Here is a 26,980-nt window from a genome sequence, read left to right as displayed (position 1 = left end):
ACATGTCATCATTCTGAACGTTGATCTGGATTGCCGACAGGATCGCTGCCAGGCGAAGAATAAAGTTGGCGCGCAGTCGGATGGACTTGTCCAAGGGAAACGGTCCGCACCGACCCTCTGTTCGACTTGCGGTACGTCTGTGGGTAAACTTTGAATTGTGATGCACACACTCTAGTCGAACCCCTTGATGTATCAGGAAGCGGTTACAATGAGCGCATGTCGACGAGGATGATGTGTTAGTGTTGTGTGATTATGACGTCGGTGTGCCATTGAGCAGTGTGATTAGTTTCCCATGAACTCACGTGATGCGTGAACATGGTTATCTGGTTGGCCACGACTATGCAGCTTCACATACACAACCGTCCATGTCTCGCCACAGCATACCGGGTCCCACAGTACTCTGGTCATAGCCCGTGGTTTCGCTCAGGTCGAGCCCTGCCCATCACCCTCGAAAGAGGTTTCGGTCTGGGTCGACCCGCAATTCCGTTTGTAATTCATTTGGCGAAGACGAATGAAACGACAAGTCCCACCGCAAATCAAACGAAAACCAGTAGATACACGGATGTTCGTGGTGAGACCGTGATGGAGATGCAGCAAGGAAAGGTCCGCGTACGGGCCTCGCTTGATCTGCGCGCAGGGCCACCCAAGCCTGAGTTGAAGAGGGCAGGTGTGATGTAGTGGATCCGAATCTAGATGCATGAAGCGATGTGCAGTGCAAGATAGACTTGGTGATGAAACAGCATCAGGGCGTCCGTGATGAGATCGCTCATCAGCGTGGCTGAAAGCTCGTGGCTGAACTAACTTTGTGTGATGTGGGTACGTTCCTGAGCCACCTACCTTCGCTGTGCATCTCCAACGGGCAGTGCAGTAGTGAAGTAGCGTTGCTCGTATAGTAGCGGGGGTTGTGACAGCTCCGAGTGCGCAATCTGAATGCGGTTGTGGGTACGCTCGTGGAACTGTAGCTCTTTTTAGAGATGTCGCCATCGTCGCAGAGATGCCCGGCGCGGACTACTGGAGTCGTCAATCCTGCTATGACATGAAGGTTTGCACCGAGACGTGTCTAATGCACGTCATTACCCAAAGCACTGCGCTTGGGAGACAGCATTTCGGGCCAGACGTTGAACTGTTGAATGTATGGAAGGTCAACTTTCAATGGTTTGAAACGCCTCTGGTGTGATGTCGTACCATATTATGGGACATATCGTGACAGGTATGTAATCTTTTTAGGGAATTAGAAGCGATTCGATATTTCCGGAGAGGATGCCGATGGCGCTCATACGTTGGGACCCTATAGGGCGCTGGATGAGTGCGACGTTTAGGGATAGAGCCGATTGGTGAAACTGTTGAACGTGACAGTAAACTAGGTGCATCCTGCAGGTCGACCAGATTGCTAGTAGTTTGGGGTAAATGGTGGAGTTGCAGACTTTCGAAAGGGTCCAATCTCATGAGTCAGTAGGTTTACGAAAGCGATATCTCCGTTGAGGTTGCGACACAGCATCGTTGAAGATGCTGCAAGACATAGATGTCGGCCCGGATCGACAAGGTATCCCAAGATTCACGGGGTGTCGTGCTCTTGGATCTACGGCGATGATAGATGATCTATCGAAGCACTAGTCACTAGCATTCCCATCGTATTGCCTGATGTATACGTAAAGGAGATTCTAGACGGCTAGCCGGGTTGCCCGAAGCGGCGAGCAGAGAGTACACGGCTGGCCGCCGGTCGAGGAAGATAGGAGTGCTGAACCTTTGCACACTGAGCCGAGGTTCAAACTGGCAAAGATTTGATGTAGAGGCTGCCGACGGGAGGTTACGGAACTGTCATGTGCCATGAAACTATGCAATGATTTGTTTGGATACGACGGCAGCGAGTCGATGGTCCCCTACGAGTGCCAACCGACTGAGCACACCGCATCTTTTTGGAGTTTCTCAGAAAGCTTTTGCGGTGAAGAAAGCATAATTCTCCGACTGCTACTACATCTGGGAGGGAAAACTCGTGCAGTGAAGTTAATCTCAGGAGAATAAAAATGCAGGCTGGGTGCGATGGCGTTCACACGGCGTCCGAGCGCACACTTTTAGCTACAGCTGCGCGGGCCGGACCCTCGAGGGTGCCTAGCAAATGGGCGCCCAAGGCTGGCCGAAGTGTGGCCGACCCAAGCTTTCGCTTTGGTCCCTGGTGAGGAGTTCACGGTGTGAATTGCGCGCTTTCGTCTGGCTCCACGGAGGATGGTCGTCTAGCGCACGTCTAGCATAAAATATCCGCACGATCCGGATCTTCATGATCGTCCAGGGACCTCTTAATCCGGTGTCGATCATCCCTGTTAAGTGCACGCAGTTGCGCGCTTGGTGGCAATTTTGCTGGGACTCAAAGGAGTTTCCCGAATTACGAGACTGGTGTCAGGATAGGAGCAATGCATGCTACGGCGGATGGAGCCGCGTAGGGAGCCAGAGCGCACGAGCAGTCAATAGAAGTTGTTGGGGGTATCCCAGAAGTGTTCAACATGGACAGAGCCAGAGCTTCATCACGATGGTACATGACCACTTCCGCGTTGAGCAGACTGTAGCTTGGCTTGCTGAACATGGGCCGAGACAGAAGCGGAGATATCCCGGGGATCGACTCTAGTGATGGGAATGGTGGTGATGTAATCCTGCTTGACTGTTGCAACGTCTGCCTCGTTTGACTGGGGAGCATGGTGAAGCGAGAGAGGGCAATGGCGTTACATGAGAGAGCAACATTGCAATGTCGTGTGCAGTGCGCGTCGGCGTGATAGTCGACCAAGGTCCGCAGGAGGTCGTATAGCGACATTGCAGTTATAGTCACGCTGTATGCGAAGCGACTGTGATGGTGCGTAACAAGGCGCTGCTCTCATGTTAGCGTGTCGCGCGTTTAGGTGCAGACGCATCGCATCATGATTGAAGTTGTGCAGATCTAGCCAGTTTCTCCAAGCTCAAAGTCACTCTCGCCACATGCTTGTCGGTAATAATCCGGGGCGAGCGAGCCGCTAGGCTGCAACAGCTGTCCGATGAACAAGATGCTCTGCTCGCGGGGGTGATTCGTGGGCGCAGCGGAACATCTGGTCATAGCAGCAAGAATAGTGGACTTTTGGCTGTGGACGAGTCCGTTTGCTCGAATAAACTTGGTAAACTGAGTCGGGCAGTGAAAGTCGGTGGGAATGCGTTCACTTGTGAAGCGCTAGTGGAATCGAAACGCGAACAGGGCCAGACGACTAGGTTAGTGTTGATCAGCCACGACCTGAATTGATCAATCCATGTAGAGTGTAGACTTACTGAACAAGGACAGAGTCAACAATCGAGTGTGTGGTCTGAGCTGATGGTAGTTGTATATATGCCAGGGGCCTATAATTGCTTCCCTTAAGAGCTTGTCAAGCAACGATGTTCCCAGGACCAGCCGCAACATTGGCGCGCGTGTGTCTGGCGAGACGAGAGGTAGTGTGCAAACAGGCGCCGAATCGTGAGAGGGCGGCGGCCTAATTCAGTGCAGTCGTGGGGTGGGAAAAAAAAGGTTGCATCTCGCTGAAACCTCCGAGCAGCTAGCGATAGCCGTTAAACCTGGTAGCTGTCAGGCGCCGTGTAAGACAGCAGGCAGCCCAAGGAGGATTCATGTCGACGATTGCTTGCGGCCGAAACGGGCGAAGTGCGTGACTTGCAGGATATGCATGACTCAGTCAATCGTCTCAAGGCCAGACCTGGTACGGACCGGACTTGATAGCGCCGTCTGGACTGTAAGTAGCTACCTAGGTACTGTCGGGTTAGTCGGCACAAAGCACATCATCGGCTGTGGATGACGTTCCTGACTAGAGTGGAAGCATCATTGGCAGCGTCCAAGTCGGACGATCAGGCTTCGCGCACTGCGCACGCGCAAGGGACGATCAACGCTGAGCGCAAGGGACGATCACGGCCGGAGCGCACGTCTGGGGCAGGGTACGGTAGGGTACGGTAGACCGCAAGTAAGACTCTACCTACCTACCTACCTACGTACGTACGTACAGTACTGTAGAGCAGGGTAGCAGACGCGACTCATCATTCATCAATGCATTGCATACCGCTGATGATGATGGACTGTGGACTGTGGCCGTGAGCCAGGATGTCGCGTCAGTGAGCGAGCTGGCGTGTGCAGTAGTCAGTACTGTAGTCATGCACTCCTGTTGCTGCACCTGCACCTGCACCAGGACCCGCTGGCCTTCACGTATCAGCTTTCGGTATTGTCGTCATGACCAGCCCCGCGTTATCTCGTCGTTCGCGGACACTTGAGCGAGGAGGACGAGACCTGGTGCAGTTTTGGGCAAAGCAGCAAGCAACATGGCGGAGCATCAGCGCCCAGGCGAGCTCAGGCCCTGCTCACTACGGCCGCGTGTGAATGGGTGGCTTTGGGCACCGCTACCCCACAGCGCCATGACATGCTGGTTGCGCGATAGCTGCAAATCACGGGCACAGACGACGCCTTGCACAGACAGTTGACTGACGAGTTTGCAGCTACTGAGGTACGCAGCTGCGCGCGGTGCAATTTTTTCTCACCTACGGAGCGACGGGCGTGACGGGCGTGCATGATGCTCTTCCAGGATTGAGGGCCAGGATGATGAGAGGGGAGCTTCTCGGTCGGAGGCCCTCAGCGCCCGTGCACGCTAGGCTATGTATGGACGTCACTTGACCTGCGACCGGCACCGTCGTCGACGACACCCACCGACCGACCCGCGCACCACACGACGGCCAGGCGGCCCACGGCGACCTGCGCAGCAACAGCGTGTTCGGGGCTTTCTCCGCCGCCAGCTGTGGCGCGGCGTTTGCGCCTACGCACATGTTGCGGAGAGTACGAGAGTACCATGCAGCCGTCGAACATGGAGGCACCCGGACGTAGACCAAGCCACCGCCTACCGTACGTATGTACTTAGCTGTCGACAGGGCCGGGGGGAGGGGGGAGGGGGGATGGATGGAGCAGACGCGACCGTGTGAAACATAGCGCCTCGTCCCGGATCCGCGAGCAGTGGCCCACGCAGCACGCACGCAGCCTGCTCCTGGAAGTCCTGGCCCTTCTCTTCACTCAGCAGCCATGACGCTTGCCTCTACGCGGATGCACATCCCAGTCGCCATGCTCGTCGTCTGCATGCTGCCCTGTTCCGGCGGCATGATGCTCTCTTGGCCCTGCCTGTCCCACCCACCCCCCGTCTGCTGCTCCGTCTTTTGCTCCCTCAGGATCCGACGTCGGGCCTGCTGTGCTGTAGGTAAGCCGCCTGCCATGGTCCGCCGCGTCCGCTCTGGGTCCAGAAAACTGCCCTTCAATGCGTTGCGGCCGCCGTTCCTGGGCCCAGCACGTTGCGGGAGCAAGAGAGTTTCGCGTCCTGCTTCACCAGCGGCCGCCGTCCAGGAACATGAAGCTTGCGCCGTCCAAAGCCCGGCCCTGGCAGCTGCGGAGTCATGGCGGCACTAGTCTAGCTAGCAAATGGTGCGGTCGGCGGCGGTGGAGAAAGCGACCAGGTCCAGGGAGCGCTGCTTGTGCGCGTTGATCGTCTCATGGGCCAGAGTCCGCGAACTGGCGGATGGCTGAAGGGCGAACACGCCCAGCAGGGCTGCCTCATGTCCAGAGTCGACGGCCAGAGCCTAGCACCCAGCTCAACCAGGGGCGATCGCTGCGCTACTGTGGCTATCAACTGTCTGCCAGCCCAAGCTGGCAAAGCCTTCCAAGCGGCCACTGTGGTAGTGTGTCATGGCTGCCGGGTACATGCCATTCCCTCCCAGGCAACGCATCACGACGTATTGCCTTCGTGCTCTGTCGCAGGCGTGCATATCCTCTCACGCTTGACCTGCCTCATCCATGGAGAGTCATTGCCAGGAGTCGCCAATCCCCTCCGTCACCTGCCATAGGCCAGCCAGCGTGAAGTCGTTAGACCGCAGGTCCATGCCTGCTGGCTGATGCCGCCGTTGCTACTATTCCCTCTTCACCCTATTATCGTCCCTGGGCCCTGCTAACCCTGACATCCTGGTTCCTTCGCAATTCGCCGACGCATCGATATTAACCCCCAAATATACATATTCCTACCCGTTCCCTGGACCACTCTCTGGTACCTCCTACATACTCCATATTGTTGTTTGCACGCACTTGCTTCAGTACGTGCCTTCTCATGTCCTTCCATCACCGCCTATATTCACCCAGTCCCTAATTCTTCATACAGCTCACCCATTGTTTGCATCTTCCACCACCACGGCCAGCGCATAATCCTCGTGTGCCTAAGCGAACTTCAAAGACTGGAATCGGGATTATAGCTATCTGCACCTTCCAACGCACCTGCCCCGCCTTTCGTCCCGCCCATCTCCAACCTCAACATTTGGAGCCACACAGTCCGCTCACCGCTCTCTGCTTTCCGCATACAACCCCCATAACACTCCTTTTCTCTCGAATTGACTTTTGTGAGTTGCTCTCTGACCATTCAATCTTGCTGCCAGCGCTAATTTCCTCTTCAGTTTGACTGTCTCGCTACTGCCATTTCAACCCTTTAGCGACGCCCAATCCCGTCTTACTTGCGTTACTCTTGCGCCTTTCTCTTCCGACCCATCAACATACTGGATTTCGGCTGCTGTGCAATCGACAAAAGTCTCACATGGTGACGACTCCTCCGGTCCTTTGAACCAAACCCTGTTTACTCCATCTCATTCACAACGCCTAAAACCCACACGCAATTCGATTTGCAAACGACAAACTTTCCCCATGTTGCAAGGTATCAGGGCATCGACGTTGACGATGCCTTCTTTCGGACATGACATGTCCTTGGCTGGCGTGCAAAAGGTGGAAGGTTACAGCGACGCGGATTCATGGAACTGGCCGCAACAACCGACCGCACATCAAGCCTCATATCCCACCATGTTCGACTCGTCATTATACGCGAACTTCACTCCTTCGATGCAACAACAACAGATCCGCCAACCCGCCCGCCATCACTCAATCGCCACCTCACGTGTTATCTCAACCGCGACAAACACCCCTCCCCCTTCAAGACCGCAGGTCGCAGGCGCCATGGTCAAGGCGCAACCCGCATTCAAGCCCACATGGCAGGGTTTCCTCGACACTACCAAAGACGCCATGACCGTAGTGGAGGCTGCACTCCAAGGACGTCTCAGCCATATCAGCCGCCGGCCTCACGACAAGGAGCGTGCGGAGATGCTCACTTCTGGAACTGTCTTGGTCTACGAAGAGAACGCTTCTGGCATCAAGCGCTGGACTGATGCCGTTCACTGGTCGCCTAGCCGCGTCATGAACAACTGCCTCATCTACCGACAACTCGTACGAGCATTGAAGCCTGAGGAGAAGAAGTCCGCTCTAAACCCATCATGTGGTACCAAGCGCAAGCGAAAGGAGAGCAATGGCCCGGCCAGGTCCAAGACTGGTGAAGTTCTCGAGAACTCTGAGGACGAATACGAGAACCCCTCGTTCGACCCGTCCGCCGATGCCGACTCGATGAACAAGGTCTATGCCAACTTCGCCCAGAGCCTCACGCCCGATCAACAAAGACGCTTCTGCGGCTCCCTCATCGACAGCTATGAGTTCAAGGAGGGCGGTCTGATGAAGAAGACCATCTCTGTCAAGTATCAGGGCACCCATCACCACGTCATCTCCTATTACAGTCTCGAAGACGTTGTCAGTGGCAAGCTCAAGCGACCGTTCCAAGATCCCAAGCTTGCCGACATACAGCCCAGGCCGGAGCTTCTCAATGGCTGGAAGGTTAGCCTCGAAGATGAAGAGAGCAAGGACATGCCGCTCGTAGCGGGATACCCGCACCACATCCAGCCGAGCCATGTACAGCACCATGTCATTGGTGCCGTCACTCAAGCAGTGGGACCACAGGGTATAATGCAAACCCATGCTCCCCTCCACTTGACCGTCCCAGATTACTGGCACGGGCCCCAAGTTTCTCAGTATGGTGCGAGCCATCACAGCCCGCAACACTACGCCGCCTCTCAACCTGCAGCATCCCAGTACTCAGCCCCACAACCGAGTCAATACCCGGTTCAGCAGCCATCACCTCAGCCTTACGCATCACAACAACACTTTGCGCAACCCTCGTCTCCTCAACCTTACTCTTCGCCTCATACAGCGAGCCCACAGTACGCCACACAAGGTGCCCCTACATCGCACTATGCGCCGCACGCACAGTCTGCTCGTCACTACTCATTCGACCAGAGCTCAGCTGCTCCAACCGCGTCGTTTGCCCAGCATGCACCGGCTCAACAGTACCAAGCGCCACAGCCCACTTCATACGCGATAGCACAGGCTGGAAGCTTCGAGGCGCACAGCCTCCCTGCACAGAGCTCACCCGCAGGCCAACAAGCAGGTCAAATCCCAGTGCCACAGCATGACCAACAGAGGAGGGCGTCGGCACCTGTCGACCTGCAGCCCTTTACTCAAACACAGTTCCCGTCAGCTCCTCATCCTCATTCCTACTATGTCACCGATCAAAAGTACGTTCCAGATCAAAAGTACACGTCAAACCCACACCAGGGCTACTAAGTCTTCCTTGGGACGATGCATCCTTTTAATACCGAAGCACAACCAACCAAACCCCAACTTTCAATCTGCAAGATTCTGAACGATATACAAATGTACAGGACATTCATGGCGGATGATTTGAATCTGATACCCCCTTAGTGGCATATTTCTTTTGGCGAAGGCGGCAATCTCTCAACAACGGCATTTCAGCTTGCACACTATCTACATTTCTTTCATTTCTGACTTCGGTTTATGGCGTTTGTGGTGTCACCATCGGTTTGTTTTCTGCGACCTCTGCGTTTTTGCTTTTCTCAAACGTCCATTTCCAGCGACGATATCTGTCTTAAAAGCATTCTTTGATGTCTTGTACGCATGGCACCGACATTATCTGGTTACACCGCATTCCGTCTATCGTATTATTCTGCACGTCTCTACATCAACTTTACTACAGCCATACCCTTGTACAAATATAATTTACAACCATGTATCTATCTGTCTTTGCATCAGCTGCAGCTACAGCAGACCGAAAAACAGAAATCTGGCAATCAAAAACCGCGCAAAATTGGCAGCGGATGAAATCATCATTACCAAGGAAATAATCCATTTTCCAAACACGCACTTATTTCCTAATTCGGTGATTCTATGTGTTGACACGGCAAAGGTGTCGAATACTAGCAGTCGTTGCAACGAACAAAGTGTATAGTATTTGATTAGTAGTGAGCAAGAGCTGGATGGAGAGATCTCCATATGTACGGTTGCGAGCTAAGCGGGAAGCTTGGTCTAACTAGTGGTCCAAGCTTCCGGCCCGGAAAAACTCGCCGGGCTGGCTGTACGCGCATGTTCCGACACTGGCTTTTCTTCTTTTTGTGACGGCGTACAGTCAGCTCCCAAGTACCCGAATCTGCTACAATATCCTGCTCCTAGAAAAGTATCTAGTTTCCTATTCCGGCTAACGCAAATACATGCAACCCATTCATCCCTTGTGTGTGTGTGCATGTGTGTCCGTCTCAGTTCTCACCACAATCAATCGTGGGCTCGGTGCCATCGCTCGTAGGCTCGGTGCCTGTCTTGTTTGTAGGCTCGGTGCCTGTCTTGTCTGTAGGCTCGGTGCCTGTCTTGTTCGTAGGCTTGGTGCCTGGCTTGTTCGTAGGCTCGATGCCTGTGGTGTCGCGATTCACCCATCCCTGTACACGAAGTTCGAGCTCGTTGGTGTCAATGAGATGCTCTAAAGCAGAGTTGCTCGCTGCCTTTGTCATCGCATCTGCTGGGTTGTCTCTGCCGTCAATCCAGCGGATATCCATGAGATCGTTGCGCTCGTATGCCTCGCGCAATGCCATGATGTCTATCATGAGACGTTTCTCCTTAGTAGTGCCGAGTTTGACGAGACAGTCGTACAAGGATCGTGAATCCGTGCATGCGACAATAGAGACCTTAGGGAAAGACAGTCGGTCCATAATCATGTCAATCGTGGTGCCGATGGCCAGTGCAATGTCAACGCCATGTGCCATTGCATAGATCTCCGATGCTAGAACGCTCCTTGTGACGCGTTTGCATTTAGTGGAGGACCAGTGAATAATGTTGCCACGTATCTTAAAGCTGCCGTCTGAAGATGCAGTCTCGTTACCAAGAATAATAACGTATCCCATTTGAGAGCTCATGTCCTTGTTGTTGGCAAACGAGGCGTCCACCATCGTGTATAGCTTGAGATCTTTCATCTCAATAGGCACGTAGCTAAGTCCGCGAGAGACGTTTTTCTTCTGCCAGTTAATGCGCTTATTCAATCTGGATATTTCTTCTTTTGTCGGTTCAGTCGCTTGCGCTGCAGCGGCGAGATCAAAGCTTGCCTCTGGTTGACAGATAGTCGCGATATATGCTCCTCGTGCTCGTTGTTGTATGTAGGACTTTGCATCAACAGCGTTCTCAAGTTTCTCACCTTGCTTCTTCTGCCGTAAAGTAATGACGTTGCCACTGCCAAGATGTACCATACAGCCATTAAACTCGATAGGGTCAGTGTCTGTGAGGTACTTTTTGTCCTTAGCTTTGAAACGGAGCTCCTTGTCCTCTCTATCAGCGAATGCGTTGTCTGAGAGACCAAGAGTGTCGTCGGTTTGCATGCCAACAATGCCGAAACCTGTGGTTGTTCCAGCGTCGGTGGCCTTGGAGATGAGGAGGCATGGGTCGTACGTAGACGTCTCCATGTTGAGTGTCGTCGTGTGGTGTTTGAAGTATGTTGACCACCAGTAGGCACCTGCTTCGGCGATGCCATACAGTGGTTTCACCACGACCATGATGGTTCCTTGTGGGTACACTTTGCGGAGTTGTACAGGCAGGTCTGCAATGATAGTGCGCTGGAGGCGGTCGTCGGACTGCGTGTACGCCTGCGTGATGTCTCGGAGCCATAACTTCATGCCCATTTGGATCAATACCGGTGCAAGAGCAATAATGATCCTCTGGCTTGCGCGTTGTATCGTGGGGCTCTGGGTGAGTACAATCTTCTTGCCATCATCGGCGTAGCCTTGTACAACTAGTCTAGATTTCTCGTACGGCTTATCGGTGGTCTTGCCTTTCACTTCATTGACAATGCGGGACTTGAAGATCCGGATCCCGCCATGCTTGGCTAGATTGAATGGCTCAAAGCGGAAGACGCCGCGGGTAATGAGAGCGTCAATCTCTGTCTTGGTTGACAGCTCAAAAGGTTCTCCAGGTGTCGTGATCTTACCGGTAGTGCGCAGTGTCCTGGCTAGCACTATGTCGTCTTTCTCGCGCTGTGCGAGGTTAGCAGCGTGTCTTCGGCTTGTTCTTGGAGCCTTTGGGACGGCCGCGTCCTCGGCGTTGCGGTGGCTCTTCTGGGGGAATAAAGTCGTCATTGTCGCGCTGATGCTCGCTGTGCTGTTCCTCATCGCCGTGCTGTTCCTCGTCAGGTCGCGGGAGATTTGTAGTGTTGTCTTGATGATACGGCTGGACAGAGGTGATGCGGAAACTTGCTTGTTTCCCATGAGCGTCGACGATAGCAGCAGTCTGATCGTCGTTCAGGGCGAGGAGAGTGTGCGGGCCAGTCCATCCGAGGCCTTCACGCCACACCTTGACGTTGCTCTGCAGCGGTAGTTCTAGTACTTGCGTGACGATGTTGTTTGGCCCGTTACGGGTACCTAAAGCTTCATTGACTTGTCGCTTTGCCTTAATCTTCCGGACTTCTGCCATCGCTTTGCGTATTGCCGTTGCGCGCGCGGTGATTGAGGGAGATGGCGGTGATGTCTTGGAGAGACGTGGATAGGTGCCGAATACCAGCAGCGTTGGTACAAGTCCTTCAGGTCCGGCGGTGTCGTTGACAGCCTTGACAGCCATCTGGAGGATGTCATCCTTCGTCGTCGTAGATGCACCGATGTCGGCGGAGATGACTTCGAACGCTCGTCGGATGGCAGCATGGTAGCGTTCAATTTTGCCAATCGAGTGATGGGCCTCAACTGGTACTTCGTGGACTTCTATCATCATCGCGTTGGCATTATCAACAAACTCTTTGCTCGCAAAGTTTGTGCCAGCGTCGGTCGCGATAGTGTCGGGCGGTCCAACGTACATGTCAATCCACATAGCGCGCAGCGTGTCCCATGTTGTGCTTGCTTTTATGTCTATAAGAAAGCGGGCGGCTTGAAAAGCAGTTGCTTCGTCAACGGCGTGGAGGACTGGTTTACTGTCAATGTACATAATGTCGACGATGACGCGGGAGTTGAAGTCGAGGTTGTCATCGCGTAGAGTAAAGCGGAATCGGCCTGGTGCTTTAGCAGTTATCTGGCACTGATGACAGAACTTGTTAATCTCATCAATTAGCGTCTTGTCAATGTCGTCGTGGCCTGCCTTTACTAGGACTTTGTAGAGGCGTGCGGCGGCTGGATGCCCAAAACGTCGGTGGAGTTGCTGGAGTTCTCCTTCGGTGAGATAGTGGGTGGCAGTCTCCTGCTTGTTGAGAAGAAGCCATGGATGCCCCCACTTGCGGACAATTGGGTACTCCTTGGACTGATGAACTAGCGTATTGTCGACGTTGTTGAAGTAGATGCCATGGCGGTCCATGTCATCAAGACAGAGTAAGAACGGTGTGTTAGTAGGCATTACAGCGAACCTAATCACTCCAACGGGTGTCTGGACGTTGACGTCGCCGATAGAAACACACTCCGGGTTATCCCCAAATCGGATCCGGTGTCGGCCAGCAGTTGACTTGTCAATCCATAACGGTTGGATGCGGTGTAACGCTGTAACCTGTTGCTTGCCTGCTGTAGACACTCCGGCCGCGCCGGTGTCTGGCATGATGCCTTGGAACTGCTCGCGCCCGTACCGGTGATCGAGTGTGAAGAGGTGGCTTGCCTCTTTGGCAATGTCGTTGCCGGCGTATGGGTCGATCTTCGTGATCGCGTGTAGAGCGGCGGCGTTGTTGAGGTTGCGTACCATTGTTCCTCCATCAACTGCACCGCAGGTAGCAGTGAGAAACTGGTGCTTTGTATCAAACTGGTCGTTGTTGAAGAACGCGTCGAGTTCTTCGTCCGTGCCGCCGTTATCGTCGTCGTCATTAAGGTCAATGCCCTCAAACTGGGCAAGGAAAGCTTCGTAGTCTATATCGACGTTGCGGGTCTGCACGTACGTCCGGAAACGTTGTTGCGCTTCCTTTCGCTCTTCTCTAGAGTGACGAGTTGACCAGCAGCCTGGCTTGCTACAGACGTAGCACTTCCTGTTATTGCGGCGCTGTGTATCATCGTTGTACTGCGATCGGGGTAAGCTGCGTTGGAAGCGGGATCCTCCGCGGTTGTAGTTGCGGGATCCTTCGCCTTGGCCTTGTGCGCTATAGTTGCGCGGTTTGTCGCGTTGTCCGCTATCGTTGCGGTTGTATCGGCGGTTTGTGTAGAACGCGTCTTCGCTCGGATCGGACTCCTCGCAGTTGAACTGTGAGCGCGGATGGCAGCGCGTCCAGTTGCCGACAGCGTTGCGGAGTTCTGAGGCAACGGCTTCAAAGGTTGAAGCTGGGCGGATAAGGACTGCGCTACATGCTTCGACGCCTTGACAGGCAGCAATAAGTTGGCTTGTAAGAGCGAGCTCGCTTGGTCCATTCTGTTGAGTCATTGCCTGGTGCAGCAGCTGGAGCTTGTCGATGACTATGTCGAGACACTGGGTGAGTGTCTTGTCGGGGTTGTTGGCGATGACGTCTTTCAGCATAATGGTGCGCCACTCACTTAAGAACATTTGGTAGTTCTCGCTCGTGTGAAAGTACTCCCCTAGTTTCTTGATAATGCTGTCGTAGTCTAGGTTGAGTGGAGCAATGTAGTTGTAGTAGTATGCTGAGGCCTTGCCTCTAAGCATAGTAGAGACTGCAAGTTTGTACTGTGCTGGTGTCGTAATGCCAACCTTTTCGCAATGGTCTTTAAAGATGACTATCTTGTTGTCGAGGACGTCATACTTGTCGCCACTGAACTTCTCCTCCTCACTGTATACCTTTGCGAGGTTGGTGAGGGCTGTTACGTTTGCCTGAGCAGGAGATGGCGCATAGTTTATACTGGCGCTTTGAGTTGGCGGGTTGCTGCTTTGTTGAGTTGTTCTAGCGTGTTGTGCCTCTTCTGCTATCTGTCGGCATTTGAAGTCTGGGTTGAGTCGCATAACGTTGAGCTCGTCAATGGGCCAGTCGGGAGAGCGTGTAAGGCTAAGGAGATTGACTAGCTGTTGTGCGATGGTGTTGCGGCTGTTCTTCTCGATGTAGACACCTCGGTCGCGGAGTATGTTCTTGACTGCTGTACGGACTCGCATGTCCATTGCATTGAAATGATTGAGAGACCATCCTGCAAATGTCTCTTGGAAGTCTTGAATAAGCATGATGTCAAAGTCTCCGTTCTCTTCGGCCTGTATCATCCAGTCGATAGCAATAGTGCTTATCTGACCAGGGATAATAGCATCGGTTGCAATGTCGAGTTGGGTATTGGTGTACTCGTCCGCGTACACCTTTGGGTACCATTGCCGGGTAGTAATGCTTGTAGGCATGATTCCGGTGGGTTGCTTGTGAGTCGCGGGGTTGCCTGTGGGTCGCTTGTAGATTGCCCGTAGGTCGCTCGTCGCGGGGTTGACTGTGGCGGGGTTGCTCGCCGGTGATTTTGTCGGGTTTTGGTGCGTAGTTGACGCAGATCCCTAGTTCTGGATCTCTTTCAGACTCCGTCAGCCGAAACGAACGCTCGTGGGCGGATCTGTTCTTCGCACTGCTTAATACGATACAAGGTCGTACTAAGAGTCGCTTCTTTACCTAGGCTACACAGACGCAATGCTGATGGGCCCTCTGTACACAGATGTCTTGCCGATCTGTGGTCATATCAACCACTGATCAGTGTTGACACGGCAAAGGTGTCGAATACTAGCAGTCGTTGCAACGAACAAAGTGTATAGTATTTGATTAGTAGTGAGCAAGAGCTGGATGGAGAGATCTCCATATGTACGGTTGCGAGCTAAGCGGGAAGCTTGGTCTAACTAGTGGTCCAAGCTTCCGGCCCGGAAAAACTCGCCGGGCTGGCTGTACGCGCATGTTCCGACACTATGAATTCCTCGCATGATTTTCGCTATGCCTCGTAACCCTTGAGAAACTAGAAACGAATGACTCGAGGGAGGGGGGGATGCTAGCAAAGCCGGCAAGCCCAGCCTAGCCCAACCCAACACACGCTTTTCCCCCGAACAATGACATTCCACCACCCCTTCCTTCTCGCTTCACCCCGCCTCATGAGAAACAGCCCGCGCCACCGTCGTCGTCTTTCGTTTGTCGTAATACCTATATTCCGCGCACATATAAGCATGCAATGCATGCCGCAACCGAGGCCAAGACAAGACAAGCGAGAAAAGCCCATGCATGCCTCTACGCCGCAAATCTTCCATGTCGATTGTAAATCCGCCGGCTTGACTAACTGACAATGATCCTTGTCTACAACACGGCACGAACACACAGACATACGCATACGTATCTGGAAGGTATGGTTATCTTAGTGGGGGTGTCGGTATTGATTATGGTATAGGGAACTATGGGGTATGGGTAAGGCAAAATACGGCATCGGGACAGGGACTTTTCTTCAATGGAATATTGCATCATTTATTTGACCCACACACCGCCCATATCACTGTTCGTTGCCGCACTAGTTGCGCAAATGCGTGGTGAATTGGCCGATTCGCGAGGGTGTTGTTGGTAAGGACAAGTTCGAACCAAGGTTATAAGGTCTGTTATACATTTACGTGTATGAACTAGTTATTTAGGAAGGTGTTTTCTTTTGTTTATTTTTGTTGTGCTTTGGATGGGGGTAATGCTTGTCTTGGGGAAAGGAACAAGAAGGTTTCTATTGTTTATATGTGATGCGCGGCTAGAGGCGAGGGGCAAACAAGAGGAGGAAGTGACGGGCGGTGTTCCTGCATGGGGTTTAAGATACTCGCTTGCTTGGTTGTAACAACACGGTACAGTGTAGCGGGGTTCCACTGTGTGTTTTCTGTTTCTTGTTGGATGCTGAACCCAGTATACCAAAGCTAAAGCATTAGAGGAGCCGGACTGGAGCTCGAGAGTTAGGTGGCACTCTTCATTTCGTATGTTGGAAGGGATAACAAACGTCCAAGTGTGAGAGAACAGTGACGCACAGGAAGCGGCAGGAAACGAACGAACCCATGTCAACGCAATCCAATCGACGCCAGCTCAAGCCCCCCCAGCAGTGAGAAAATTCTACGCGACGGTCTTAGCGCCCTGCAAGACGAACCCGTGCTGTTGCTGCATGCCATTTGTTCGTCATTAAGGCATGCCTGTGGGGAATCATAATCTTGTTGTTTCAAATGGAATGCGTGTGTGAGGGAGATGAATACATGAGGGGGCTTACATGCATGTGCTGTATGCATGGGGGGTTTGTAACGGGTTAGCGCAATGCGGGTGCAAAAGCAGGTTTCTCAGTATGTTTGCGTATGCTTTTTTCAATGTTCTTCTCACCGGACGGGGTTTGAGCCGAGTTTCGATGGTGAGCATATGGGGGGCATCTGTGGGTAAGGGGTTGAAGGCGGGGAAGCGGGATGGGGAGATGGGGTGCAGATGGGTGGATGGAGGGTTAATGGTATGCAGGAGGTTCTGAGAAAAACTTTTCTCTCACCGGTCAACAGAAGGAAGTTTTGTTAGCATTGGGGCTGTTAGCGCGGGTTGTTGACTGCCGAAGAGACATTTTGCAATGCGTGTACAGGAGGCAGTGGAAGTGGAGGCTGGCGATATGGGTTGGGGGCTCCGAGGACTCCGAGGACGACGGTATGGTTTGTTTGTGATTTATGACGGTGATAGAGTCATACGTGGAGTGCCTATAACCGTGCTATATCGTAAGTGTGATGGAGGGAAAAGATCCATGTACATGAATCTACCACGATCCTTAGTTCTCTGCTGATCTGATGGCTATCTTTAAATCCCATCGTTGGTGGCTAATCGTTAAAAGAATCATCCGCTCCATCCTCACTTAGGTAAATCTTTACCGACACATAAAAAACAAAGATCAAAGAAATCGATGCAATAGGTGGATCGAATCTTCCCGTCTTCTGCTTGTCGATCTGTCCGAACGCGTTAATTCTCCGTCACAAACTAGTACTGCATACAGTAAGAGAAGCTGAATTTCTAGCATGACTAGCGCATTCGCAACTTGAGGCGCATGCATGTCGCATTTCGTTGCATATGGCACGTACCCTCCTCTTCGTCCTTCCGCGGACTTTCATATCATGAGATACGAGACACCACCTGGCCTGGGCTTGCATAAGCGAAAAGTCCGGAAGCCCGAAATTTTGGAACACCGTGAAGCGGTGCTGGGGTTGGAAGGGGGGCCTCGTATTGCGTCTGCTCCAGGATCTAGATTGCTCGTATTTGGGGTTGTTGATGCGAGCGACATGTCGCAGTTGCGGACTGGACAGGGGGAGGGAGGTCAAAACGTGATGTGGCGCTTACATAGGACGGCAAGTCAGAATTGAGTGCTTTGTTTTGCCCGGTCGGATGGAAGGGATGCAGGTGCAGGCAGACGGGACGGAGAATTCGGGATCTAGAATAATGCTGAAGTTGTTTCAGGAGATTTGGTGGTTCCGTCGCGTAGCACATCATCACGTGAGTAGGGCAGGGATCTCGCTTGGAAGGTTGTTCTTGCCTACTTGCCTCACACTTTCCATCATCGTTTTATCACAACACATCCTCGCTTGCACGTCCTTGCCTCAATTCTTCCACCCCTGACTCATTGTGACGCATCTCGCTTGAGCACATCTGCTTCACTTCCACCCTCGTTCCAAGCCCATCTTCCCGGGAGCCATGAACATGGGCTGATCATGCATCATTCACGGGATGCTTCCACTGTTGGCACAATGTGTAGGCCTGGAAGCCCGAGATACCGAGATCAAGGATCTCGATGAATACAGCGATAGAAACACCAATCATATTCACCATGAGCATGTACCTTTGCGCAATGTGTTTCTGGAACGAACTCCCCCCAATCATGGTGAGGAGTGAAATTCTGCAGTTCTCATAGATGTCGGCGAGGTGGATGCCAAAGTAGGAGTAGTAGCCCATTGGAGGAACATTCTCTCGCTGGTAGCGTGCCAGCTCATACTGTAGCAATTCTGCATCGAAGTCATGCTTGTGAACAAGTGTGGAAAGAAGAGTTTGTGACTGGGGTTATCTGGTGGAAAATGAATATTGTGAATGGTATGTAAGACTTCTAAAACTAGGGCTCGTGGCAGAATACACACTTTGGAGTCATGTGAGGTTGTTTCCTTCAGCACGCGGTACATTTAGATAACTGCACGGTTTCCAATTTAAGATAAATGGTAAGATTTTTTCTTATATTGGCCGTTACTTTCAAACAAAGTCTAGAATTCTTCTTCAATAGTAGGGCTTCCTGATCTGCGAGAACAACCTACGCTCTCGCTCCATTCTAACGAAAATCGAAGCACGGATATATCCATTTTGGGAAGGCTTCACTGACGGAGTCTTTCAAATTCATGTCGTCTATCCACGAAAGCACAGGGCAAATATCATCTGTCAGATCAGCAAACTTCTGCTCACATACGAAATGAGTTGGTACAGGCACAACGTGTGTGATTTTCCACTGTGCCATGCGCGTCTGATGACATAGAGCTTGAAAGTTATATCCGCTTTTAGACAAAGAGAACAAGCTGTGTAAGGAGCTGTCCAATGTTTCAGTAGATTTTCGGTAAACGATGTGAAGGTGAGTCGTCTCTCTTGCTGTGCACGCTAAGCTAGCTCCACTTTTCTGGCTCTCACTTGACGACCGTATGTTGTCCATCTCCTCCCTCTTCTCCCCACCAACATCTGACTGAAGCATCAAAGTCACAGCGCGCAAATATGGAGGAAGTCAATAGTATATGAAGTCCGAAAGATGTTGCGAAAACACGCTAATGAAATACAGCTCTGTAGGCCAAGGCAAGATACGAGATAGCCAAAAAGATAGTGGCAAAGGCGTTTACCTTCAAACACCTTTATGATGAGGGTGGCGAGCGTGCCCACGAAGCTGCCGAATTCTGGGAATTCGTCAATCTCAGAAGGAATATAATTGCCAACTACGCCAGCCGCGGCGCCAGAGCAAATGCAAACGCAAATGCTAGTGCGAAAGCAAGTACAAATACCAAGCCTAGAGACAATGCCGGTGCAGTCCAGCCTGAAGCAACCCGCAGTCTCGCCTGTTGTGAAGGCGTCCGCTGCTACCCAAGGGCACGTTGCCGAAAATATCAACCGGACAACAAATGTCGGCAAGCTCACGGGGCTTCCCGTTCACGAGCTGAACGTCACCCAGACCGGCCACGATGTGATCGTCAACAATGTCATCCGAGCCGCCAGATTCGGTCTGGCAGCTGCGCTTCCTCCCAGTGCAAAGCAATGGCCACCAACGGCCCAGGACTTTAGCCGTGCCTGGCATCGCGACAACCTCGCATACAAACACGACACCGGGCTCGTGAACCCGTCTTCGCAATACCTGAATGTGCCTGCCAAGGACAAAGATTACTACCTCTGCTTCGTTACGCTCTGCACATTCGAAGCCTGCCCGTTTGGTGCCGGGTGCCGGTATCGTCATGCCAAGTTGGAAATCGAGGAGATATGGCCTATTGCTTTGCAGGGCCCCAAGGGGATATCATGGCTGGAAAAGTACGCGAGGGTATGGGCACATCCCTCGAAGCCTTAATGTAGCGGCTATCGTCTGCCACCGCTTGTCGATGCACCTCTGCCTCCGCCATCGACAACTTCCGACTTGGAATCGATGAAACCGCCACATGACGAGGCCGCCAGTGTTCATTACCCTGCAGCTGAAATATGGGGACGAGGGGCTCACAGCGAACATGTGTGCTTCTGCTGTGGTGGCCGTGGCCATAGACAAGCGCAATGCCCCAGCGTTGACCAGCGTGCCGGCCGAGGTCGTGGTAGAGGCTATACCCGTGGTCGCCAGTCGACCCGAGGCACCCCAAACTTTCGCATCCAAAAGACTTCAAGGGATCGCATCGACGCAGCAAATCCGCAATCGATGGGAACCCCTAGCCGTGGTCGCGGTCGTGGTGGTTCCACATTCGGGTTGAGGCCTGCTCGTGCTGAGGATGATGCTAAAGGCAAGGCTGAGGATGATGCCCGCTACAGAATCGAGGATGCGGACATGGATCGCTTCATTCAGGAGTAAGGTTCCAATCCTTGATGGGAGCCTCGAGATCATCCGGGGTGTTACTTTCGGTGTCTAGTTGTGACTCAACTGCCTAGTAAAGGCATCAAGCGGGCATCTCCGCTTGCTGGAGCACTAGGCAGATGTTGCAACAATATACATAGTGTGAGCATCAAGCGGGATTCACTTGATGGAACACCAGGCGGCTATCGCCTGGTGGAGCGCTTTGTATATGTTGCAAGAGTATTGGGCGGGTTTGAGCGCTTGGTGGAACCACCAGCAGGCCCTATATAGCATCTTTGATATATTACCATAATCAATTTCAAGAAGTTTGCGACTGACTGACCTTTGCTTCCTAGGCCATATATTGACGTAATGACTAACTAACGCGGATTGCGAACGTGGCTGCCTACGGCGAGTTTGACCGTCTATTCTTCACCTCTCCAACACCCTACCCATATCGAGATCCGCGCCTCTACCATCTCTAAGATGGTAGAGAAAGGCTTGCATGTTGAAGATAAAACTGCTAATGACGTATCCGCTGAGGATGTGCCCACTGAGGACCCGAACCAGGAGATGGATGCCTACAAATTTTGCAGGGGAACGTTTTCGTGAATAATAAGTTCTTAGAATAGTATCAGAGGAGGGCTTAGAGGGTAAAGAATTAGATACCCTCCAATCGCTAAAACATACGATGATACTCGTAACTATGTAGCATTTGCTAGAGTGCTACCTATAAAACAATGGTTTTAATATTTATAGAGAGAGTGTGCTACTAACCTACGCATATTTGATTTCCTAAGATTGTATCCAAATACAAACTCTTTCGACGAGAAGTTTATGTTATGCTTCCATAGAATGCACTTACTATACATCTTAGAGGGTGTTTATTTCCTTATCACACATATATGTATTAACATCTTATCTATATCTCTACACAGCTCTAGGTCCGTGGTCTAAAATTCAACTTTCGAGATGCACAGTTTAATAACTAAGCAAAGAAGATGGTTGCTTACATCAGGTGTGCGTGCTATCAGGCAGTCTATCGTATTCTACGGGAAGCTGGTGGGTGAATTTAGTAGCACTAACGTCCGTCTCTTATCTAGACTTGCTTGTACGAGTGTAGCTTGTGTGGTGGATAATAGCTAGGTTGCATAATATAATTGGCGTTGCGCAGTTTGAGGGCATTGTAAAGAATAGCAGGATGTAGTGGAGGACGTGCTGAAAAAAGTGTGAAGACCTCTAGGGTGCCTCAACGTGCGTGAACACGTTGCCCACTGATACCCTAAAGACTTTCAGGTTATAACTTATCACATCACAACACACCCATCACCATCACAGTGAACAAATATCAAAGTTAAGCACAAAAACGTCATCTTTTATTCCCGCCAGCCATGTTCCTACCTTGAAAGGTAAAACAAAAAGCCCAGCGTAGCCCAGCTAGTATGGGGGTATCATTGCCCGCCTTTCTCTCTGTCCCATTGCCTAACCCATGCCCATTTCCATGCCCATCCATAAGACGCCATCGCTATGCTTTACAGAAAAAACAATAATCATATAATACAAGTCCACACTCCACTCCACTTGACTTCTCTACTACTGCCAGTGCCAATGCTTTCAGAGCCTCTAGTCCGAAAGCTCGATAGCGTCATCTTCTGTAGCACCGGGCTGCATGCCGTTGGTGTTGGCGTTACTGACGTCCTCGTCCTCTTCGTCAGACACATCTTCCTCTTCCTCCTCCTCGTCATCCTCTTCGTCGTAGCTCTCTTGGACGGAATCATCGAGTTCCTCATCGTCATCGTCGGAGCCAGCGTCGTCTTCCATGTTGTTTGTGTAGTCTACGACATCGTCTTCATCCAGCATCTCCGAGTCCGCATCTTCCGCGGCATCCTGGGTGTAGGTTTTATGGTGCTCCTGAGATGCGTAATGGGAATTTGTGTAGAAGTCGAGATTGACGTCCTGGCTGTACTGTGACACCTCGTTGCCGACTGTGATGGGATGCGAGTCTTCGGCATCCACGTCGACAACTTCTACGCCGCTGACATCGGATGCGTCGTTGGTGTACTGGTCTGGGGTGTAGCTTGTGGCCTGAATAGGCTGCATGGAGTACGTGTCGAATGTATTGGTCGGCGACGAGAGATAGCCACCCATCTGGCTCGGCTGCGGCTGCGCATACGCCTCGAATGTCGTGATGGGCGACGAAATGGCCAAAGGCTCTGTGCTAGCAGGTCGGGTGCTAGCAGGCGACTTGCTCAAACCTTGCTCTTTCCTCCAGGCAAGAACCGCTTCTCCGCCCTTGCCAAAGAGATGTTTGGGTACAAATCGGCTTGGACGGTCCCAGTATGCAGGGCGATTCTTGGTCGATGCAGTAGGGCCGATGCTGTTACCAAACGTGGAAGCATGGCTTTGTGATGCAGAAAAGCCTAGGTTGGGGACGCTGCGGCTGAAATCGTGTACTACATCATTCGCACGTGATATAACTGGGCTGGCGTGTCCGTCGAATGGTCCAGATCTATACAAGGACATACCGCCGTGCAGTCCTGCCTTTGTCTCAGCGATGGTCCGTCGAGCTCGTTCTAACAGGGATGTCGAATCGCCAAATGACGAACGTCCATATGCAGAGATTGCCCCATTGAATGACGAAGACGGTGATGTTCCAGATCTCGACGTTCTGAAAGAATGCCTCAGGGCTTCAATACGGGCTCGCTGTTCCTCCTCCATGGTTTTCGGTGGCGTTGGCACTGGATCCTCGGTCGCAGGCGGTGACGTAGCCAACTTGGCGCGCTTGGGCTCGATCAGCTTTGGTTTGTCATCGTCGGATGATGTGAAATCGAAGCTGCGCTTTCGATACTTGCTAGGATCGATACCCTGAGCCCGCAGTCTGAACCAGTCGGTCTCAGTCCGGTCAACAGGTGCATATTGAGCAGCCTTGAGATAAGCCTGCGAGTAGCCGAAATCCGAAGCTTTGTTGATGCTCGTGCTCGCGTCGTTAGAAGCTTTGGAAGTCATCTTTGCCGCCCCAAGTCTAGAGTTGCCCAGCGTCGGAACCTTCTCTTTGACACCATTCGTCTCAGACACTTGAGCCTTGTGACGCTGCTCTGTGCGTTTAGCACATCGGGAGTTCGGAGCTGCAACAGACTGCTGTGGAGTCGAGTGTCCATCCGGTTGGGACGTCGCTGGCGCCTTGCTGTTCGTCAATGTCGACTTTACAGGTGCAGGCATATCAACCACCTCATCATTCCTGGTCAGGGCCCGAGCTCGTGTCTGCTTCCATCGCTTCCTCCTCTCGCGTGCCCTCTCCATTTTCTTCTTCTTCTGCACCGCCATCATAATCTTAGCCAAAGCCGCCCGCTTTAGGTCCTTTAGATAGGCTTCGTAGTTCTGGTCCACCTTCGCCACCCTCCTCTCCATCTCCAACGCCTTTGCGACATCCTGCGCCATAGTATCAGCTGCATTGTCGATCCACTGAAGGAGTAGCCCTTCCCTAGGATTGAACATGATATCCTCAGTAATTGCAAATAATGCCGCATCCATCTCTTGTATCCGTGCTGTCGTCGCCTGCTCTTCTTGTACCTGACGTTGCCTTGCCTGTCGTGCCAACTCCTCCTGTCTCTCGCGTGCCTTGCGTTCTCGATCAGCCTGCTCTTGAAGTTGGCGTGCTGCAGCAGCTTCTGCTTCTCGCCGTTGTTCCGCCTCTTTCGCCTGCCTCGCTCGCTGCGCCGCCTGAACGCGTTGTCGTGCTTCATCCTCTAGCCGTTGTTTTTCGGCTGCATTGCGCTTGTTTTGCTCTGCCTTTTGTCTATCAGCATCTTGTGCAGATGTGTCTTGAGGCGGCGTAGTTGATGGAGTAAAGGAGAACCCAGACTGCGGGGCTCCTTGTGAAGGCGTGACGTTGAATGCCACTCCAGGCAGTGTGGAAGTAAGAGTTGGTGTTGGTACCGCGGTACCTGCAGCTGCTCCCGAAGATCCAACCGGTGATTGGGCTTGAGGGTTTGCTGGTGAGGCTGTAAAGCCTCCAAGTGTCAATGGACTACCTGAAGTAGCAACAGCTGTAAACGGAGATTGTACGGCACTGTTGTTCTGTTGCAAAGAATTGCCAAAGAGTGCAGTGGGGGTAGTCTGGGCCGGCGCAGCGCTGTTGTTCTGGAAGAAAGGATTGCCAACAGGTGCAGGAGTTGTAGACTGGGCTTCCGAAGCACTGCGATTTTGCAGAAAAGGATTTCCAACCGGCGAAGGATTTGTAGACTGAGAATGCGCGGCGCTGTTATTCTGCAAGAAGAAATTTCCCCCAGGCGCAGTTGCTGTGGACTGAGGTTGTGCAATATTACTCTTCTGGAAGGAATTTACCGAGGGAACGATCGGAGTAGACTGAGGCTGCACATTGTTGTTCCTCTGGAAAGGGTTGGCCACGGGCTCCTCCGAAGCAGATTGGAATGGCGCGAAAGGATTTGCATTCGTGTTGGTGGACGGCGCAAATATAATGCTGTTTTTGGACGCATCGAACACACCTGGTTGAATGCGTTTGTCAAAGGGATTTGTGCTAACGGTCGGAGAACCGTTGAATTGAAACGGGGACGTGTTTTGGGTAAAGCCCAATCCCAAACCGCTTGCGGAAGAGTTCGCTCCATTCGGTTGTTGGCTGAAGCCCTTGGGAGCCTCTGGGATGAACAGCGATGTCCCGTGGTCTGGGATTTTGGAAGGCATAGCACCAGTCGTAGCTTCCCGAACGGTCTGGCCCGCAATGACGGCTGAAAGTGGCCGGCCATAACGCTTAGGCTCGACAATCGATGCTGAGAAGAACTGGGGTTTGACATCAGCCTTGGGCAAGACGTGCGCTTTCCTCTCGTAGAACCTCTGCTTGATGTCCATATAAGTCGCTCCATTTTCGTCTACCCCGAATACAAAGCCATGGGCCTCGCAAAATTTTACGGCTTCCGAGTCAGTGTCCATACCAAGCACTTCTCTCAGCTTGCCGGTTGTCCAGTCTGTGACGTCTCGTTGATGTCTATAGAGGCCGAGGCGATAGACACGCCAGACTGCATCGAGCACAACGTGTCGGACCCGATTGAAGGATATGGCGGCTGCGCATGCCATCAGATAAGACACCCTAGGTGACCTGATCAAGTCCCAGAACTTTTTCCAGTTGGACTGGCACTGAATGGAATTCTTGGTGGGCCTGTGAATAATGATGGACTTGAGAAGGCGGAAGATCTCTAAGGCAGTCTGGATCCGTGGGTTATGTTTCAGGTCGCTGGGCAGGTGGTGCAGTTCGTTCTCTAGCGCAGTGTTGGCGTAGATTGGAGCTAGGATAAGACGATATGCCCAGAACTCAGCCTCATTTGTGGATATTATGCCGGCGCGCCGGTTGTCGACATAGCGCTCTTTTAGTGAAATCAACGTCTGGTTCAATTGCTCGACATCTTGCTGGTGGGAATAGTTGTCCTTGTTGCTCCGAGCCATGTGGTGTGCTGACAACATGTAGAAGCGGGCGCTGTACTCAAGCGATGTGAGCAGTATGTTGATGTCGTGTCTGTTCTCGATGCGCTGCGTTCGGAGGTCTTTTCGGACGGCTCGTGTGCGGTCCCAGAGCCATGAGTGAAGAAACTCAAAATCGTCTTCGTCTAGGCGTCCATATAGGTACTTGAGGGTTCTCAGACAAGTGGCTGGGTTTCGAATTTCGGAGACCAGCTCTACGTCCATGCCTGCTGCTGAACGTGCGTATGCCTTGACCATGCGCGACTCATCTGCTTTGCGCTGGTTGCGCGAGGGAAGATGTTGGGTTTCGGGTGTCTGAGCATGTTAACTAAAGGAAAGCATGCCAGTAAGAGCTGAACTTACACATTCAGGCGCCTTGACATCCAGCTCTACGATGCGACGCACGCGCTCATATTCCGGACACATCTCCTGGCAGAGGCCGTACAACTTGACCGAGTCGGCCAGGCGCATCTGGCCGTCTGGGTTCATGAGACCATCCTTGATGAACTTTGCGCGAATCTTGGGGCGTTGTGCTTTGATCTGTGCGCATCAGTACTGATTCGCCTGACGGATATCGTCGTCCTTACAAACTGTAGCCGCTTCTGGTACTCGTGGGGCGCGAAATTGGGCGCGGGTGAATCGATGGCAGTAGTGACAGTCCTAGAGGTAACTGGTTAGATCAGGCCGCGAGCGGCCACGGGAGGCCGTCGGCGGGCATGTATCGCAACGATGGTCGGCGTTGTCATTGTCTGGTAAACATCTCCGGTCATGACGTCCTTGGACCGCGCGCGACCTGGACTTGGATCAAGAGGAAATATGGCTGGGAGACTTACGAACTGCTGGGGCTGCCCCGCGCATTCGAACTACCGCCGTTCTGCCGTCCCTGGTTGCGTGGTGTGGAAACTCCTTGCGATGAGCGCTCATCATTTTGCGCGTGGCTCTTCCCGCGTCCACGATTCGAATGGGCACCGCCGTGCCCGCCGCGTCTACGGTCACCTCCTCTTCCTCCGCGCGGTCCTGCCATATTCGCGACTCTGTCACGGAATGTGTTAGTGAGCAGTCCCAGAGCAAAGTCAGGGTCAAGGTCCGGTTCTGGCAATGATCTGGCTGTCGAATGCGAGCGAGGTTCAAATGTCGGGTGGGTTGTTGCTGGCCGAGTCGAGTTGAAAACGACTGGCGGACGCTGCTCGAGTGCAACAAAGGCCCATTAGAGTCGCGAACAAGAACAAGAGCTACAATGAGCTCAGAGCGGGCCTGTGCTGCGACGCGGCACTAGCGTCTTGGCGCATCTGTGGCTGGTGCAAAGTCGCCGCCACATCATTAACCCTTGACTATCCTTTCACTC

The 26,980-nt window shown here is 52.6% G+C and overlaps 6 protein-coding genes across 6 annotated transcripts; 3 read left to right on the top strand and 3 right to left on the bottom strand.

Annotated features, from left to right (window-relative positions):
* Nucleotides 1–6,871: 6,871 nt before the first annotated feature.
* On the top strand, nucleotides 6,872–8,515 carry PtrM4_014400 (Gti1-Pac2 multi-domain protein; the record flags this gene model as incomplete). Its single annotated transcript, XM_066103140.1, has 1 exon — nucleotides 6,872–8,515. One exon carries the CDS (start codon nucleotides 6,872–6,874, stop codon nucleotides 8,513–8,515), a length of 1,644 nt encoding a protein of 547 aa, XP_065965342.1.
* Nucleotides 8,516–9,501: 986 nt separating this feature from the next.
* Nucleotides 9,502–14,509, bottom strand: PtrM4_014390 (uncharacterized protein; the record flags this gene model as incomplete). The annotated part of the gene is made up of 2 exons (XM_001931353.2): nucleotides 9,502–11,249; nucleotides 11,311–14,509. The coding sequence occupies 2 exons, from the start codon at nucleotides 14,507–14,509 to the stop codon at nucleotides 9,502–9,504; spliced, it is 4,947 nt and encodes a 1,648-aa protein (XP_001931388.2).
* A 3,313-nt stretch (nucleotides 14,510–17,822) lies between these two features.
* PtrM4_014380 (uncharacterized protein) lies at nucleotides 17,823–18,065 on the bottom strand (the record flags this gene model as incomplete). Its single annotated transcript, XM_001931352.2, has 1 exon — nucleotides 17,823–18,065. One exon carries the CDS (start codon nucleotides 18,063–18,065, stop codon nucleotides 17,823–17,825), a length of 243 nt encoding a protein of 80 aa, XP_001931387.2.
* A 1,090-nt stretch (nucleotides 18,066–19,155) lies between these two features.
* Nucleotides 19,156–19,695, top strand: PtrM4_014370 (uncharacterized protein; the record flags this gene model as incomplete). The annotated part of the gene is made up of 1 exon (XM_001931351.2): nucleotides 19,156–19,695. The coding sequence occupies one exon, from the start codon at nucleotides 19,156–19,158 to the stop codon at nucleotides 19,693–19,695; it is 540 nt and encodes a 179-aa protein (XP_001931386.2).
* A 336-nt stretch (nucleotides 19,696–20,031) lies between these two features.
* Nucleotides 20,032–20,181, top strand: PtrM4_014360 (uncharacterized protein; the record flags this gene model as incomplete). Its single annotated transcript, XM_066103139.1, has 1 exon — nucleotides 20,032–20,181. One exon carries the CDS (start codon nucleotides 20,032–20,034, stop codon nucleotides 20,179–20,181), a length of 150 nt encoding a protein of 49 aa, XP_065965341.1.
* Nucleotides 20,182–21,786: 1,605 nt separating this feature from the next.
* On the bottom strand, nucleotides 21,787–26,659 carry PtrM4_014350 (SAC3, Nuclear protein export factor; the record flags this gene model as incomplete). The annotated part of the gene is made up of 4 exons (XM_066103138.1): nucleotides 21,787–25,950; nucleotides 25,999–26,175; nucleotides 26,223–26,295; nucleotides 26,469–26,659. 4 exons carry the CDS (start codon nucleotides 26,657–26,659, stop codon nucleotides 21,787–21,789), a joined length of 4,605 nt encoding a protein of 1,534 aa, XP_065965340.1.
* Between the last annotated feature and the right edge of the window lie 321 nt (nucleotides 26,660–26,980).

Source organism: Pyrenophora tritici-repentis, chromosome 1, assembly GCF_003171515.1.
Source record: "Pyrenophora tritici-repentis strain M4 chromosome 1, whole genome shotgun sequence".
In the NCBI taxonomy this organism is placed as follows: Eukaryota; Fungi; Ascomycota; class Dothideomycetes; order Pleosporales; family Pleosporaceae; genus Pyrenophora; species Pyrenophora tritici-repentis.
Note: the sequence above shows the minus strand (reverse complement) of the source record. Positions and strands in the feature narration are given on the sequence as shown.